Below are 16,159 nucleotides of genomic sequence, written 5' to 3' on the forward strand. Positions count from 1 at the left end.
GCTATTCTAAATCCTGACACTGGGAGGAATACATCCTATCTGAAAATCACATCTGCAATCACAAAAACACCTGTCTGCTCCTAACCTCTGAATCCCTATGGCTCTTGATCTACAGTGGAAGCATCCTTGGTTCTGCATCCAACTAATTTTTTCAGGAGAACCCTCTCCCCATTCAGTATGTAGAGAGCAATATGGTTTTCAAACAGTTTGTTATGCATGTTATTTTGTGCTGAAAATTGTTTTAATCTTGAAAAGTTTTTGTGTAACAATACTGTGTAATAATTTCATCAGTATGAAGAGTATGGAAGATGTGACAATAAAAGACCATTTGCAATACCAGAAAGGGCTAATCTACTGGTTGCACAAAATAACCAACATATTTTGATATTGATTCCTTACATTTAGGAGATGAACAAGTTGCAAGTTTGCAAGTGTGTCACTTCATTCATCTCACAAGCCATTGCTCAAGTTTTAATTTTAGGCTTTTAACTTTGTGTTGTATTCACCAACAGTTATATCATGCAAGATTTCATATTTTCCTCTAATTTTAAAATTAGAGTCTCTCCTAAAATTTCAAATAGCAATTAAAATGTTTAATTATTTTCAAAAATAACATTTCAATTCTATTTTACATTTTCCTGTTTGGCTTTCATTTATTCTATAACAACCTACTTCTTGTCTTTAAACTTATCTATTTCCATTTTGTACAGTAGATGGAGATCTTTGGCCTGAATTTCTCTATCGTATTGATTGCAGCCAGGTACTCATACTTCTGGATCTCATTCTCTTTTAAATATGAATTACTTTTGGTCCTAATTTCTTAGATGAACTAATTTGTAACACCATTTTTCCTTAATCAAACCAGATCTGAAGTAGTTTTAAAGAGACAGGCTTACTTGGTTCAGACTGTTGTAAATCTCAACTACGTCACCTCTTGCAGTACTGTGGACTTGTCTCTGGTTATGTTTTTTTTGCACTAGTATCTTGTTTTGCACACTTTTTTTCCTCTTCACTGTCTTACATAATTTATATGTAATTTCTTTTCTGTGTGTTGTCTAAACTTACATGCCTGTGGATGCTGCTGCAAGCAAATTTTACATGGTACCTATACCTCACCATACTGGTGGCCCAGTGGTATATAGAAGTATTCTAAAAGTTCTACAAGGTCTGTTACTCCCCATCTGGAATATCAGTATCATTCCTTGCTCCTTTCTATTTCACTTCTAATTTTTGAAATTTATAGTCTTGACATTTTTTGCAATTTTTAGGATTCATTTTAATAGAATATGAAACAGTCAAAGACTAACATGAATTAGCTCCATTTGCAACATTCTGTTTTAATCATAAATGCTGCAAGTGTTTATAGCTGGTTCCACCTATTTAGTTAACTAGAAGTATTTCCATTTTATCTCTCTGGTCAAATAAAATCCAGCCCATTTTTCAGACAGGGCAGAAATTTTTAAGTTTGTGGCACATTGAATGTAGGAGGTCCTAGCAAGTTGAGGGAAACCTAGAAATCAATGGGACACATCATCAATAGCTTTTTTAAATTCAGCCACTACATAACCGTAGGATTTCCAACATCAGGAGGCATAATAATTAATATAACAAAACTTAGACATTAAAATTACGCAATTTAAATGAGTTGGGCCAAAGAAAAGAACTTATCATAATCAAGTCCGGAGATCAAACCCTACCTCCCCGCTCAGTGACAGATCCCTAAATATACTGCTAGTGATAGTTGTGATGAGTGGTGAAACTGCTTGCTAGGGAGAAACTGAGAAAGCTGCTTGGACGGAGACCAGAGGAGGTTAACAAAGTCTGCACAATGCCATACTGCTGAACAGGACAAAGACAGCAGTTCGGAGACCTAGGTAGACCAGTGAAGGTGAGAACAGTGATACATTCACCTACATCTTAAAACTCTTCAGTATGTTTTCTCAGTCAGTTGCCCATCACTCTGTATATGCACACACACTCCCATTTACCACTCAGAATCACTCTCGTTCTTACATCCCTTCACCACCTTTAAATTACACCCAACAAATGCTTTCTTTCCAATTCAATGTATGCCCTTATAAATACACTGCACCTTTGTGTTAGAGTGGTTTCAGAACAGAAATTCACCTTTATAAATTTCACAAATCACTACCAAAAAATTTGAGAAAAAGAATAAAAATTCACTCTTAAGGGATTACTGTGGAAAATATAAATACAAAATGTACATAGAAAACTAAGCTACCAGGGACAACAATCAAGGCTGCCAATTTACAGTGGAAGACTAGTTTCAAGTGACTTGCTTTGGAAACAAGGCAACCTCTTCTACCCACAAACAAGAGAAAATCTGCAGATGCTGGAAATCCAAGCAACACACACAAAATGCTGAAGGAACTCAGCAGGCCAGGCAGCATCTATGGAAAAGAGTACAGTCGACGTTTCGGGACAAGACCCACCTCTCCTACTGATATTTGAACCTCATCAAAGCCCAGGTACAAACATGGTCTAAAAAACTGAATTACACAAGTGATGCGCAAGCAACTGTCCTTAACATCAGTGTGCGATCAAGGTCCTCTAGTAAAAATGAATCAATCAACATCAATGGGAAACTACTCAGGTGGCTGGATTCATACAGCACACAAGCATCCAGAGATTTACCATTGACCAGTTTATCCAGATCAGCCAAATAAATGTTGGAACTACATAGCATTTATCCAGCAGCTGAGTATGCTATGCTGAAGGACTCTAGACATCTAGGAATCCTAACATCCGGAAGACACAAGTCAGGAATGTGATGGAATACTTGCCTAGAAGACTGTTGCTCCAAACATTTCCAAGAATCTTAATGTTGTCAAGGACAAAACAGCCAATTTGATTGGTGTTGTGTTTTATAATTTCAAAATATAAAACTAATCAAAAGAAAAACATGGAGTCAGGGTTAACTTGTGTATTCACTTTTACCTTAGTGAGGTGCGCACATATGACGCAGTGGCGTGATGACATATGCCATTTAAGTACTTTTACATATAACTTATAATGAATTATTTAAACAAAAAATGCTTAATCAAACAATATATGTACAATATTAGTCAAATATTACTGAAATATTAAATAAACAATTGGTACTCCAACCACTACTCTAAACATACTCTCCAACAGCATCTTATACACCTCAAACCTCTACTACCATGCAGGACAAGGGGGGCAGGGACATGGGAACATGAACAGCATAGGTGCTCCTCAAAATCAGATGTCATCCCAATATGGAAATATATTACTGGTCAGTCAAAATCCTGGAACACCCTACTCTGCAGAAATGTATGATAACTTCACCCGCAGGACTGCATTGGATAATGGTGGCAGCTCAAAAATCACCTTTACAAGGGCAAGTTAAGGACCAGCAGTAAGTGCTAGCCTTGCTAGAAAAGCCTAGATTCCCCCCACCCCCAAAAAATAAACAATAAATCGAAATGCAGCAATAAAACTATCCAATCAAAGGGCATTGGATGCCCCAAGCTCTGTTCATCAAGAATCAGATGTTATAGGCTAAGGGTTGTCAAGAAATAGGATAGTTTCAGAAATGCATAAATTAATATATATTGCTCTAACCACACTATACATGCTTGCAAAGAAACTGGCAAATCTATTGAAAATCATGGCATTGCCACGTCAAGATAAAAAATGTCCTTGCCCATTGAAAAACTGAAGACCTGAAGACTGCATGAAACATCAAACACAGTATACAGACTTCACCAGTGGTCTGCACACTAAGAATGCCACATCAGAAGAATTATACTCTAGCCCTGGCTTCATTAGCTCCCTATTTCCTATTTAGTCCAACTAAGGAAGTACAGCTGGGCAACAAGAAGGATGCTGCTGATAAAAGGCCTGACAACTCAGAGTACTTTAGCCCTTGCACTTTATTCCTTATGGTACATAGGAGATTGAAGGGTGACTTGACAGAGTCATAGAAGATCAACAGGGATAAAAATAGGGTGAAACATAGAAACATAGAAAACCTACAGCACAATACAGGCCCTTCAGCCCACAAAGTTGTGCCAAACATTTGCCAGCCTTAGAAATTACTAGACTTACCCATAGCCCTCTATTTTTCTAAGCTCCATGTATCTATCCAAAAGTCTCTCAAAAGACCCTATTGTATCCGCCTCCACCACCATTGCCAGCAGACCATTCCACGCACTCACCACTCTGAGTAAAAAACATACCCCTGAGATCTCCTCAGCACCTACTCCCAGGAACCTTAAACCTGTGTCTTCTTGTGGCAACCATTTCAGCCCTGGGAAAAAGCCTCTGACTAGCCACATGATCAATGCCTCTCATCATCTTATACACCTCTATCAGGTCACCTCTCATCCTCCGTCACTCCAAAGAGAAAAGGCCGAGTTCACTCAACCTGTTTTCATAAGGCATGCTTCCCAATCCAGGCAACATCCTCGTAAATCTTCTCTACACACTTTCTATGGCTTCCACATCCTTCCTGTAGTGAGGCCACCAGAATTGAGCACAGTACTCCAAGTGGGGACTGACCAGGGTCCTATATAGCTGCAACATTACCTCTCAGCTCCTAAATTCAGTTCCACAATTGATGAAGGCCAATACACCGTCTACCTTCTTAACCAGAGTCAACCTGCGCAGCTGTTTTGAATATCCTATGGACTCGGACGCCAAGATCCCTCTGATCCTCCACACTGCCAAGAGTCTTACCTTTAATACTATATTCTGCCATCGTATCTGACCTACCAAAATGAACCACTTCACACTTATCTGGGTTGAACTCCACCTGTCAATTCCCAGCCCAGTTTTGCATCAATGTCCCGCTGTAACCTCTGACAGTCCTCCACACTATCCATAACACCTCCAACCTTTGTGTCATCAGCAAACTTACTAACCCATCCCTCCACTTCCTCATCCAGGTCATTTATAAAAATCACGAAGAGTAAGAGTCCCAGAACAGATCCCTGAAGCACACCACTGGTCACCGACCTCCATGCAGAATATGACCCGTCTACAACCAGTCTTTGCCTTCTGTGGGCAAGCCAGTTCTGGATTTCACAAAGCAATATCCCCTCGGATCCCATGCCTCCTTACTTCCTCAATAAGCTTTGCATGGGGTACCTTATCAAATGCCTTGCTGAAATCCATATACACTACATCTACTGCTCTTCATCAATGTGTTTAGTCACATCCTCAAAAAATTCAATCAGGCTCATAAGGCACGACCTGCCCTTGACAAAGCCATGCTGACTATTCCTAATCATATTATACCTCTTCAAATGTTCATAAATCCTGCCTCTCAGGATCTTCTCCATCAACTTACCAACCACTGAAGTAAGACTCCCTGGTCTATAATTTCCTGGGCTATCTCTACTCCCTTTCTTGAATAAAGGAACAACATCCGCAACCCTTCAATCCTCCGGAAACTCTCCCATCCCCATTGATGATGCAAAGATGATTGCAACAAGCCAAGAGCCCACAGGATTACAGGAGAGATTCAAGCATGGATAAAGTAGACGATTGGCAGGAGATAAACAGTGGGAATAAAGGGAGCCTTTTCTGATTGGCTGCCGGTGACTCATGGTGTTTCACAGAGGTCTGTGTTGGGACCAAATCTTTTTACGTTACACGTCAATGATTGGATGATGGAATTGATGGCTTTGTTACAAAGTTTGCAGGTGATACAAAGATAGGTGGAGGGGCAGGCAGTTTTGAGGAAGTAGAGAGACTACAGAAGGACAGACAGATTAGGAGAATGGACAACGTAATGGCAAATAGAATACAGTGTCAGTAAGTGTATGGTCATACATTTTGGTAGAAGAAATGAAATTGTTGACTATTTTCTAAATGGAGAACTGAGAAGTAACGGGACTTGGGAGTCCTTGTGCAAGATTCCCTAAAGGTTAATTTGTAGTTTGAGTCTGTGGTGACGAAGGCAAAAACAATGTTAACATTTATTTCAAGAGGACTAGAATACAAAAACAAAGATGTAATGTTGAGACCTTATAAAGCACTGGTGAGGCTTCACTTGGAGTATTACAAGCAATTTTGGGCCCCTTATCTTAGAAAGGATGTGCTGAAAACTGAAGAGGTTTCAAAGGAGTTCCACAAAAACGTTTCCAGGGTTGAATGGCTTGTCATATGAAAAGCATTTGATGGCTCTCGGCCTGTATTCTCCAAAATTGAGAAGAACGAGGGGCGACCTCATTAAAGCATCAAATGGTGAAAGGCCTTGAATAGAGTAGATGTGGAGAGGATGTTTCCTATATTGAGAGAGTCTAATTTGAGAGGACACATCCTCACAATAGAGGGGAGGGAACGTCGACTCAGAACATGAGAGGCCTGCGTCGAGCATTTTCATGCCTTACAAGGCGCAGATTGGAGGTCTGTGTGGGGCGCCACTCCTCGCACAGACACTAGAGCAATGTGTGGTTAAGTGCCTTACTCAAGGACACAAACACGCTGCCACAGCTGAGGCTCGAACTAGCGACCTTCAGATCACTAGACGAACGCCTTAACCACTTTGCCACGTGCCCAACACAAATAGAAGAAGAGGAGCATCCTTTTAGAATGGAATTTCTTTAGCCAGAGAGTGGTGAATCTGTGGAATTCTTTGCCACAGGCAGTTGTGGAGGCCAAGACTTTACGTATATTTAAGGCAGAGGTTGATAGGTTCTTGAGTGGTCAGGGCATGAAGGGGTATAGGGAGAAAGCAGGAGATTTGGCTGAGAGGAAAAATAGATGGTGGAGCAGACTCAATGGGCCAAATGGCCTAATTCTGCTCCAATATCTTATAGTCTTGTGGTCTTATACAGAAGTCTGAAGACCCACTCTCAGTGATTTAGGAACAGCTTCAATGCCACCACCATCAGATTTCTAAACAGTCTGTGAAAACTATCACATAATTCCCTTTTTTATATAATATTTATTTATTTTTGTAATTTATAGATTTTTATGTATTCTCACAGTTCTGCTCCCACAAAACAACAAATTTCACATCATATGTCAGTGGTAATGAACCTGCTTCTGATTCTAAGACTCCTGGCTGGGGTGCAAAGAAACAACAGTAACTTGAATATACATACAGGCTTTGAAATGCAAAAACAACCCTAGAAACTTCATAGGAATGTTGATAAACTACTGATGCTAAGCTACAATAAGAGATGTTATAGCAAATTACCAAAATTGTTGACACAGAGGAAAAGAAACATGGAAAGGAAATGGTGGACCAAATTACTGTAAAGCAGAGCAACTATCTCAAATAATTACTGTTGTTAAGAATATTACTGAGAACATGGTGTTAGCAGCATTATGCTATCAAATCTCCCCATCTCTTTAAATTACAATAATCAGTATACTTGACCCATTCATGGAGTAAGTTAATACTGTATTTTCTTGCCATCTGTAATCAAAGGAAATGTGAAAAAAAAGTTGGTGTTTGACAAATTTTTTAGATTATTCTCTTAATCTAGGAAAGCAGATTAATCTAAAACACTGACATATCCAGTTCTAAATCTGCTGTCATGTCCCTCTAGACCTCCAGCTAATCTCAAAAATCATCTTAAGTAGGGCAGAAATACTCAAAAATAAATGAACTATGAAACCTGATCTACTAATCTCAAATTAATCCTCCCTTTCCAACTTAGTTTTCCCATGTCCTACTCCACTATGGTACTTCCACTTTTCCTTTTTAATGACTTTTTTTAGTTGCTTTCTGTTGGTTTTTAAAAGCTTCCCAATCCTCTAACTTCCCACTAACTTTTGCTCTATTGTACTTTGGCTTTGATTTCTTTTGTTAGCCACAGTTGCGTTATCTTGCCTTTAGAATACTTCTTCCTCTCTGGAATATATATCTCCTGTGCCTTCTGAATTGCTTCCAGAAATTCCTGCCATTACTTTTCTGCCTTCATCCTTGCCAGTGTTGTTTTCCAATTAATTTTAGCCAACTGTAATACTGATACATCTGACTTTAGCTTCTCCTTCTCAAATTTCAGGGTGAATTCAATCATATTATGGTCACTTTGCCCCAAGAGGGTTCAACCACAAGCTGCTCTTAAAAGCCATCTTGTAGGCATTCTAGAAAATGCCCCCTTGGAATCCAGAACCAGCCTGATTATCCCAATTTACATGCATATTGAAATCCTCCATGATTATTGTAACATTGGCCTCTTGGCTTGCGTTTTCTAACTCCTGTTCTAATTAGCAGCCCGCATCCTTACTACTGTTTAGGGGTCTGTATACAACTCACATCAGGATCTTTTTGCCCTTGCAGTTCCTTAGCTCTATCCATAATGACTCAACACCTTCCGATCCTATGTCACCTCTCTAATGCTTTGATTTCATTCTTTCCCAACAGGACCACATCACCCCCTCTGCCTACCTGACTGTTCTTCTAATACAATGTATATCCTTGGACTTCAAGCTCCCAGCTATAATTTTCTTTCAGCCATGATTCAGTGATGCCTACAACATCATATATGTCAATATGTAACTGTGCTATGAGTTCATCTCACTTATTCCATATACTGTGTACATTCAAATATAACAATTTCAGTCCTATATTCACCCTTTTCAATTTTGTTTGCGTTTTACACTGCAACTTACATTATACAATTAAAGTGGAACTCACATTATAATTGCAAATAGAGTCTTAGGTATATTTTCTCTCAACAGTAATGATGTGTATACAGCTACAGGTTCATGGTTTTATGGCAGTGGGAGTAGGGGGAATGTTGGAGAGCCACTTAAGTTATTTGCTTTGGAAACTGGTAAACCAAACTCTTATGAGACCAACAACTAGAGACACATGCAATGGTAAATGCTTATCACCTTTCAACCTTCAGATGGAATGGAGACATATCAAATATAGTTTAATGATTTATCTCACAACAAATACAGTAGTCATTAACATTTGCAGCTTGCACTTAAACTTGCTGGCTGTATCAAACATCTTAAGAGAAAATAATACGGAAAACTCTTGGAGAAAAAACTGATAGCAAAATGAACCTATCACATTAAAAAAAAACACATTAGCTGCACTTCTGTTTAAGAAACTTGATGAAAAAAAAGATCAAAATTTGTTATTTCTTTCACGCTTTATATTTAAGTAATTCTTTCCCCACATAATTCTGTTAGAGAAGATTTCATTCTACATCTTGGATTTTTGGGTAGTGCTTTGTGAATTCCATAATGACAAATTTCCTTAAGCCCAAATGGTCATAATGTGGGGGCCACCTGTACTATGATACTTAAAGTAATGTTTATTTAAACCAAATTACCTTAATTTCAAAATTACAAGTCAGTTTTTATAAGTATTTAATTCTGGATGCATTTATGGTCGTCAGCTTTGAAATACTTACAAAGTCACCAGTTCAGTGTTGAAGATCAACACTACAACCCAAGGGCAAGGTACCAACTCACATGTGGAAAACCTGTCAGTCACCCGATTCAAAACCTCATAATTGTTTATTTCAAGATTCAAGAAATTAGATTACTTGATTAGCTAGGAAGTCTCATGTGACATCTCTGTCAATCTAGAGAAAATCTCCTTTCATAATAAATCAAAACTGCAGGAAATACATTCCTGTCAGCAATGGACATGACCGGTTTCCCAACTAGACGTAGTGAGATTCAGAAAACAAATAGCAACAGATTAGCTGCTATTAACATTCTATTTGTCTGAATCTGTGTAACAGATTGGCATTAATGATTCTTTCCTTCTGTGAATTGCTTACCATATGCTGTATAGCTTCATAAATCTGTTTCAGGAACTCCTGTAATTTAGGCAGGTGCAGGCAGACATCTTGCTGGGATTCCAAAGTAGTGGCCTGCCCCCATTCAACGGCCTTATTCAACCAGTATTCAAAGGCAAAACCGGAAGAAGGAATGGAGGTTGCTTTGGCCATAACACAAGCCATAAGACTCAAGTTTAAAAATCATTCAAAAGGAAAAGACTCTTCTGTTTACTGTGGAATCTGCAAAATAAAAGAAAGGAGCTTTCAAACCTTTTTTTTACGTAAGGCTTTTCAGCAAGTTTTTAAAACAAATCAAAGGTTTATATATAATGGACCTTTTGTGAGAAAACAGCGCAATAATTCTAATGAATGTGGTAAACCATATATATGTGTTGTAACTGGGTTAACTGTCTGGACACACCCCTCTGCTGACTGCCCCTGTGGCTCCTCCCAGAGCTTCCTGTATAAAGGTGTTTCGCCTTGCCCCTCCCTCTCAGTCTGGGGGCAGACACTCACCGTGGAGGTCGTATTGTACAGCGAATAAAAGCCTTTCAGTATTTTACCAAACCTCAGTCTTTTGGAGTTATTGCAGGTGCTTCAATGAGAAAATTACTCTAAAATGTTTTATGGGTTGGTTCCAAAATTTTACCACCTGAATTTGTCACCACCATAATTTCATTACAATAACTACTCACTGGAAAGTAACAACTCAACCACAATTTTGAACAGGCATGAAACAAAAATCTTATCTGATTATATTGTATCAAGACCTCTGAAAACTGAAGGATCTTCACCTCTGTTTCTCTGTAAATAAATGTTGCCTGACCTGCTGAATAATTCATGTGTTTTCCATTTTATTTCACATTTTCAGTATTTGCTGTGTTATTTCTAAATTTTCCTTTAAAAATGTTAATGCTTTAATGATTAGATAAGGTAAAGAGTCACTTCATTAAACTTGCTGTATCCTAACAATTTCAACCAGTAAGAAAGCGGGAAAAAATTCGTAGAAGATTCCAATGGAACACAATTTCTTCAGTTTTGACATTCAAAAAACCAGAGGGAAATGCAAAGTAAATCAAAGTGATGCCAACAAAATCAAAGTTCTAATTAAGTTTATTATCAAAGTACATACTTGTCACCATACTCAACCCTGAGATTCGTTTTCTTGCAGGCATACTCAGTAAATCCAATAACCATAATAGAATCAATGAAAGACTGCACCCAACAGGGCAAACAAACAATGTGCAAATACACAAGAGAAAATAATAATAATAACAAAAAATAAATAAGAATCAATATCAAGAACAAGAGATAAAGAGTCCTTGAAACTGAGTCCATAGGTTGTGGGAACAGTTCAGTGATGGCGTGAGTAAAGTTGAATGAAGTTATCCCCATTGGTTCAAGAGCCTGATGGTTGAGGGGTAATAACTGTTCCTGACTCTGGAGATTCCCGTACTTTCTTCCAGCTGTGAGAAGAAATCATAGCCTGGATGGTGGGTGTCCTCGATGATGGACATTCCTGTGACAACGCTCCATTTAGATATGCTCAATGGTGGAGAGGGCTTTACCCATGATGGACTGGGCCATATCCACTACTCTTTGCAGGAGTTTCCGTTCAAGGGCACCAGTGTTTCCATACCAGGCTGAGATGCATCCAGTCGGTATACTCTCCACCACACATCTATAGAAGTTTGTCAGTTTTAGATGTCATGCCAAATCTTCGCAAACTTCTAAGGAAGTAGAGGTGCTGCTGTGTTTTCTTCATAATTGCACTTACATGCTGGGCCCAAGACAGGTCCACTGAAATGATAACACTGAGGAATTTAACCTCTGATTCCCCCAAATGAGGACTGGCTCATGGACCTCGGTTTCCTCTTGCTAAAGTCAAAAATCAGCTCCTTGGTCTTGCTGACATTGAGTGAGAGGTTGTTGTTATGGCACCACTCAGCCAGATTTTCAATCTCCCTCCTCTATGCTAATTCGTCACCACCTTTGATTTGGCCAATAATAGTGGTGTCGTCAGCAAACTTAAATATGGCATTGGAGCAAAATGCAAAATCTTACAAATATTTTCTCAGTAGTTCAGAGCTGAAACACAAATTTGTTGACAGTACTAAAATATCTGTACCTAATGACTTACTGTTGTCAGCAGGAAAGTGTAGAAAACCTATCTCCCCTGTTGTTAGCAAGCTTATCCAAAGAACAATGAAGCTTTGAGATTCATTGACCAAAGTCAATTCAAAGTCAGTACACCCATTAGCTGTGCTGTTCCTAAAATCTCTTTGTGAAGTAATACCAAAACTCTGGGATGTGAGCCTAAAAATCACTTAAGGCAACACAATTTACTGCCCTATGAATATACTTCTTGTGTGATCCTCACCATTCATCTCAAATTGCTCACGTCACTATTCTTGCCAGTGCAATCATTACTACCAACACAAAATATACTTTCCAGACATAAACAGAACTTTGAAAAAAGATATCTTACTCTATTGCTGAGTGTTTTCCCACAGTCTAATGAGACATAAAACTTCGACTAAAAATCCACTGCATGACGATCAGGTCTTCCATTGTCCTTCAGTCTAGAAACACTGGATTTTGAACCATTCTAAAAATGAAAGGGACCATTTGAATGCTCTAAATCATACAAGCTAATTTTTAAAATTAACCTGTAGCTTATGATATTTAACTCAAATTCCCCCTTGAAAATAATGGCTTCCCTTCCAAAACACGTTGTACAGGGCAAGCTTCAAAACCAGAAATTCCAGAGACGTTTTCTAAAGAAAAATACTGGAGCATTATAGATATGAACGCTCGTTAAGAAAGTCAAGAATTATGTTGGTTCTATATCTACTTACATTTCACTTTTTGTTGTAGTAATCAGATCAGTGCGACTAAAGAACACTGACATGGTACCCATATCGACTGCTAAATAAGGGTTTTCCACAATAAAAAATTCTTAACCGAAGCAAATGTAAAATTTCACATGTTCCTTCAAAATAATTCTTCATAACGAAAGGCTAAAATTGAGCCTGCTTGGCTAAATCTACCAGCTGCTGTTCACTAAAGAACTAAGATTCTGATCGCTAGTGGTGATAGCAATGCCCTTTAGCTTCCATGAGACAATCTAAAACTGCACACAGCAAGACATGGGCAACGTACAACCCTAGAGTGACACATAGCAGAATAATTTGATGTCACAAATACAGCCATGAATATCTCCAATATTTCCTTACGATACAGCAGGCTATTTTGGCCTATCAAGTTTAAGCCAGCTCACAACACTATCATATTCTCCAATATTTTTCCTTGCAACCTAATCTCCCCACAATCCCATTAACTCCCCCATGTTCCACTACTCACTCACATGCATGGGGCAACTTAACTTACTGACCTGTATGTCTTAGGATGTGCAAGGAAACCAGAGTATCCGGGGGAAATCCATGGAGTCACAGGCGGAACTGGAGATCAGGGCTGAATTCAGGTTGCTGTAGCTGCAAGGCAGCTATGCCGCTGTATTGCCCAACAAAAAAGGGCATCCCCATTCCGGGAGTCAGCTTTTATCAGACACTCAGCAAAACAAGTAACAGAACTGCTGTGGCTACTACAACAGATGATTATCCTTCTGCAATAGGCTTCCCTCTCCAATCTAATAGCTATTCCACCAGCTACATAGGCACAAGTCAGGTGTGTAATAGAACACTATTCATCTGAGTGGTTACGAATAGTTGCAACAGCTCAACTTGATCAACATCTTAGTTCTGCTTAAATCTCTCTCCTGCGGTGAATCATGATGGTGGCACACTGCCACCAACTCAAGTGAACACAGGATATGGGCAACACATAAATAGCAAGGGCTGGCCTGGGAGTGACCCCACTCTATTCTTACTGTACAGTTTTTAATCAATTTGGCACAACCGTGAGAGTTAACCAGATAAGCTCAGAGGCGGCAACGTGTTGTTCATACACATAGGTCTGCAGTCAGATGTAGGCCAGAATGGTCAAAGCAGGAGATTCCTTCTCTGAAGAAATTATTGACCTTTGTGACATAACCAGTGCGACTGCAGTCAAAGTCTGTAATTCATCTAAAACTTCTTTAAATGTTCCTGACATTCAGGAACGTTCTAAATGATTAAAATAGATGTAAATAATTAAATTAAATCTGCTGAACGGATCCTGACCCGGATCTGGGCCGCACCCTCCAAATATCCAGACCTGCCTCTCGGTTTTTTTTTGCACTACCTTACTTTCCATTTTTCTATTTTCTATTTATGATTTATAATTTAAATTTTTAATATTTACTATCGATTTGTAATCCAGGGAGCGGGAAGTGCAGAATCAAGTATCGCTGTGATGATTGTACGTTCTAGTATCAATTGTTTGGCGACAATAAAGTATAAAGTAAAGTGTAAATTTGAAAGCTTAAAAATAAGCTAAGAAAAAAATACACAGATTCAGAATTACAAATATTAACTAAAGTCAGAAAACACTTACAAATAAAATCAGTTACCTCGTACATTGATTCCCATTCCAAAGCCACGAATCCTCATTGATATCAATGGAATGGGATCACAGACCAAGCCTGATCTACTGTAGGCTCACAATTGCAATAACCTGACATATAGGGTGCCACAACAGCGTAGCCGTTAGCGCGATGCTGTTACAGTTCAGCGTGCCAGAGTTCAGAGTTCAGTTCTGGCCTCCATCGTAAGGAAGTTTGTACATTCCTTCCTGTGTGCGTGTGGGTTTCCTCCCACAGTCCAAAGACGTACCCGTTAGTAGGTTAATTGGCCATTGCAAATTGTCCCATTGCTAGGCTAGGGTGGACAACCAGAGTAGGACTTACACAGTGAGTGGTAAGGCACTGAGGGGTGTGGTAGAACAGTGATCCATAATTCCTTGAAAGTGGTGTCACAGGTAGATAGGGTAATAAAGAGAGCTCTTGGCACATTAGTTGTCATTAAAGTGCTGAGTACAGGAGTTTCGATGTCATATTGAAGTTGTATTAGAAATTGGTGCATTTGGAATATTGTGTGCAGTTCTGGTCACCTACCCACAGGAAAGATGGCAATAAGATTGAAAAAGTTGAGAGAAAATCAAAAGGATGTTTCCAGGACCTGAGGACCTGAGTTGTAGGGAAAGGTTGAATAGGTTAGAACTTCATTTCCTAGAGTGTAGGGGAACGATGAGAGATTCGATAGTGGAGTGGAGCTTAGGAGACAATGGCGCCTAATGGTGATTCCTTTGCTTGCATCTTCAAAAACAGCTCTATTTCTATCTTTAATATCTCTATTTTTTCCTTTCAGGGTTCTTTTCAAGATCTTGACCTGGAACTACACACTGACTTTGGTTCTTTACAGGAATGGGACCCGCTCTCAGAGTCTCACAACTGGCTGCTATTCAATATACCGAGGATGCGGCCTAGAAGACTAGCACGCCTTCGGAGTTTCGGGATTTCGTGACTCTGGAGGCGGGCGGACTCCAGGTCGGTGCTGCGGTCTGATATATCGTGGGAGTACACAGAAGATCAAAAGCAACAAGCTGGCAGCAGGCTGTGTGCCCAAAGACCCGAGTCCTTCAGGCACAGAGCTCAGAAAAAGCAACACAACAGACTGTTAACATTGTAAATCAGCAAACAACAGGAATTCTGCAGATGCTGGAAATTCAAGCAACACACATCAAAGTTGCTGGTGAACGCAGCAGGCCAAGCAGCATCTGTAGGAAGAGGTGCAGTCGACATTTCAGGCCGAGACCCTTCGTCAGGACTAACTGAAGGAAGAGTGAGTAAGGGATTTGAAAGTTGGAGGGGGAGGGGGAGATCCAAAATGATAGGAGAAGACAGGAGGGGGAGGGATAGAGCCAAGAGCTGGACAGGTGATAGGCAAAAGGGAATACGAGAGGATCATGGGACAGGAGGTCCGGGAAGAAAGACAAGGGGGGGGGGGACCCAGAGGATGGGCAAGAGGTATATTCAGAGGGACAGAGGGAGAAAAAGGAGAGTGAGAGAAAGAATGTGTGCATAAAAATAAGTAACAGATGGGGTACGAGGGGGAGGTGGGGCCTTAGCGGAAGTTAGAGAAGTCGATGTTCATGCCATCAGGTTGGAGGCTACCCAGACGGAATATAAGGTGTTGTTCCTCCAACCTGAGTGTGGCTTCATCTTTACAGTAGAGGAGGCCGTGGATAGACATGTCAGAATGGGAATAGGATGTGGAATTAAAATATGTGGCCACTGGGAGATCCTGCTTTCTCTGGCGGACAGAGCGTAGATGTTCAGCAAAGCGGTCTCCCAGTCTGCGTCGGGTCTCGCCAATATATAAAAGGCCACATCGGGAGCACCGGACGCAGTATATCACCCAAGCCGACTCACAGGTGAAGTGTTGCCTCACCTGGAAGGACTGTTTGGGGCCCTG

The 16,159-nt window shown here is 39.9% G+C and overlaps 1 protein-coding gene across 3 annotated transcripts in view; it reads right to left on the bottom strand.

Moving 5' to 3' along the window:
- fancc (FA complementation group C) overlaps nt 1-16,159 on the bottom strand; it is a 181,488-nt gene that overhangs the window by 152,413 nt on the left and 12,916 nt on the right. Inside the window, exons 1-2 of one of the 3 annotated variants that reach the window (XM_063068859.1) lie at nt 13,141-13,410; nt 9,747-9,986 (exon numbers count right to left, since the gene is read on the bottom strand). In XM_063068859.1, coding sequence (XP_062924929.1) covers nt 9,747-9,929 — 183 coding nt within the window. In that variant the 5' untranslated portion in view covers nt 9,930-9,986; nt 13,141-13,410. Of the gene's footprint in view, nt 1-9,746; nt 9,987-12,604; nt 12,658-13,140; nt 13,411-16,159 lie in introns of those variants that run through there. The other 2 variants (XM_063068861.1, XM_063068860.1) reach the window with 2 other exon arrangements.

Source organism: Mobula hypostoma, chromosome 16, assembly GCF_963921235.1.
Source record: "Mobula hypostoma chromosome 16, sMobHyp1.1, whole genome shotgun sequence".
Taxonomy (NCBI): domain Eukaryota; kingdom Metazoa; phylum Chordata; class Chondrichthyes; order Myliobatiformes; family Myliobatidae; genus Mobula; species Mobula hypostoma.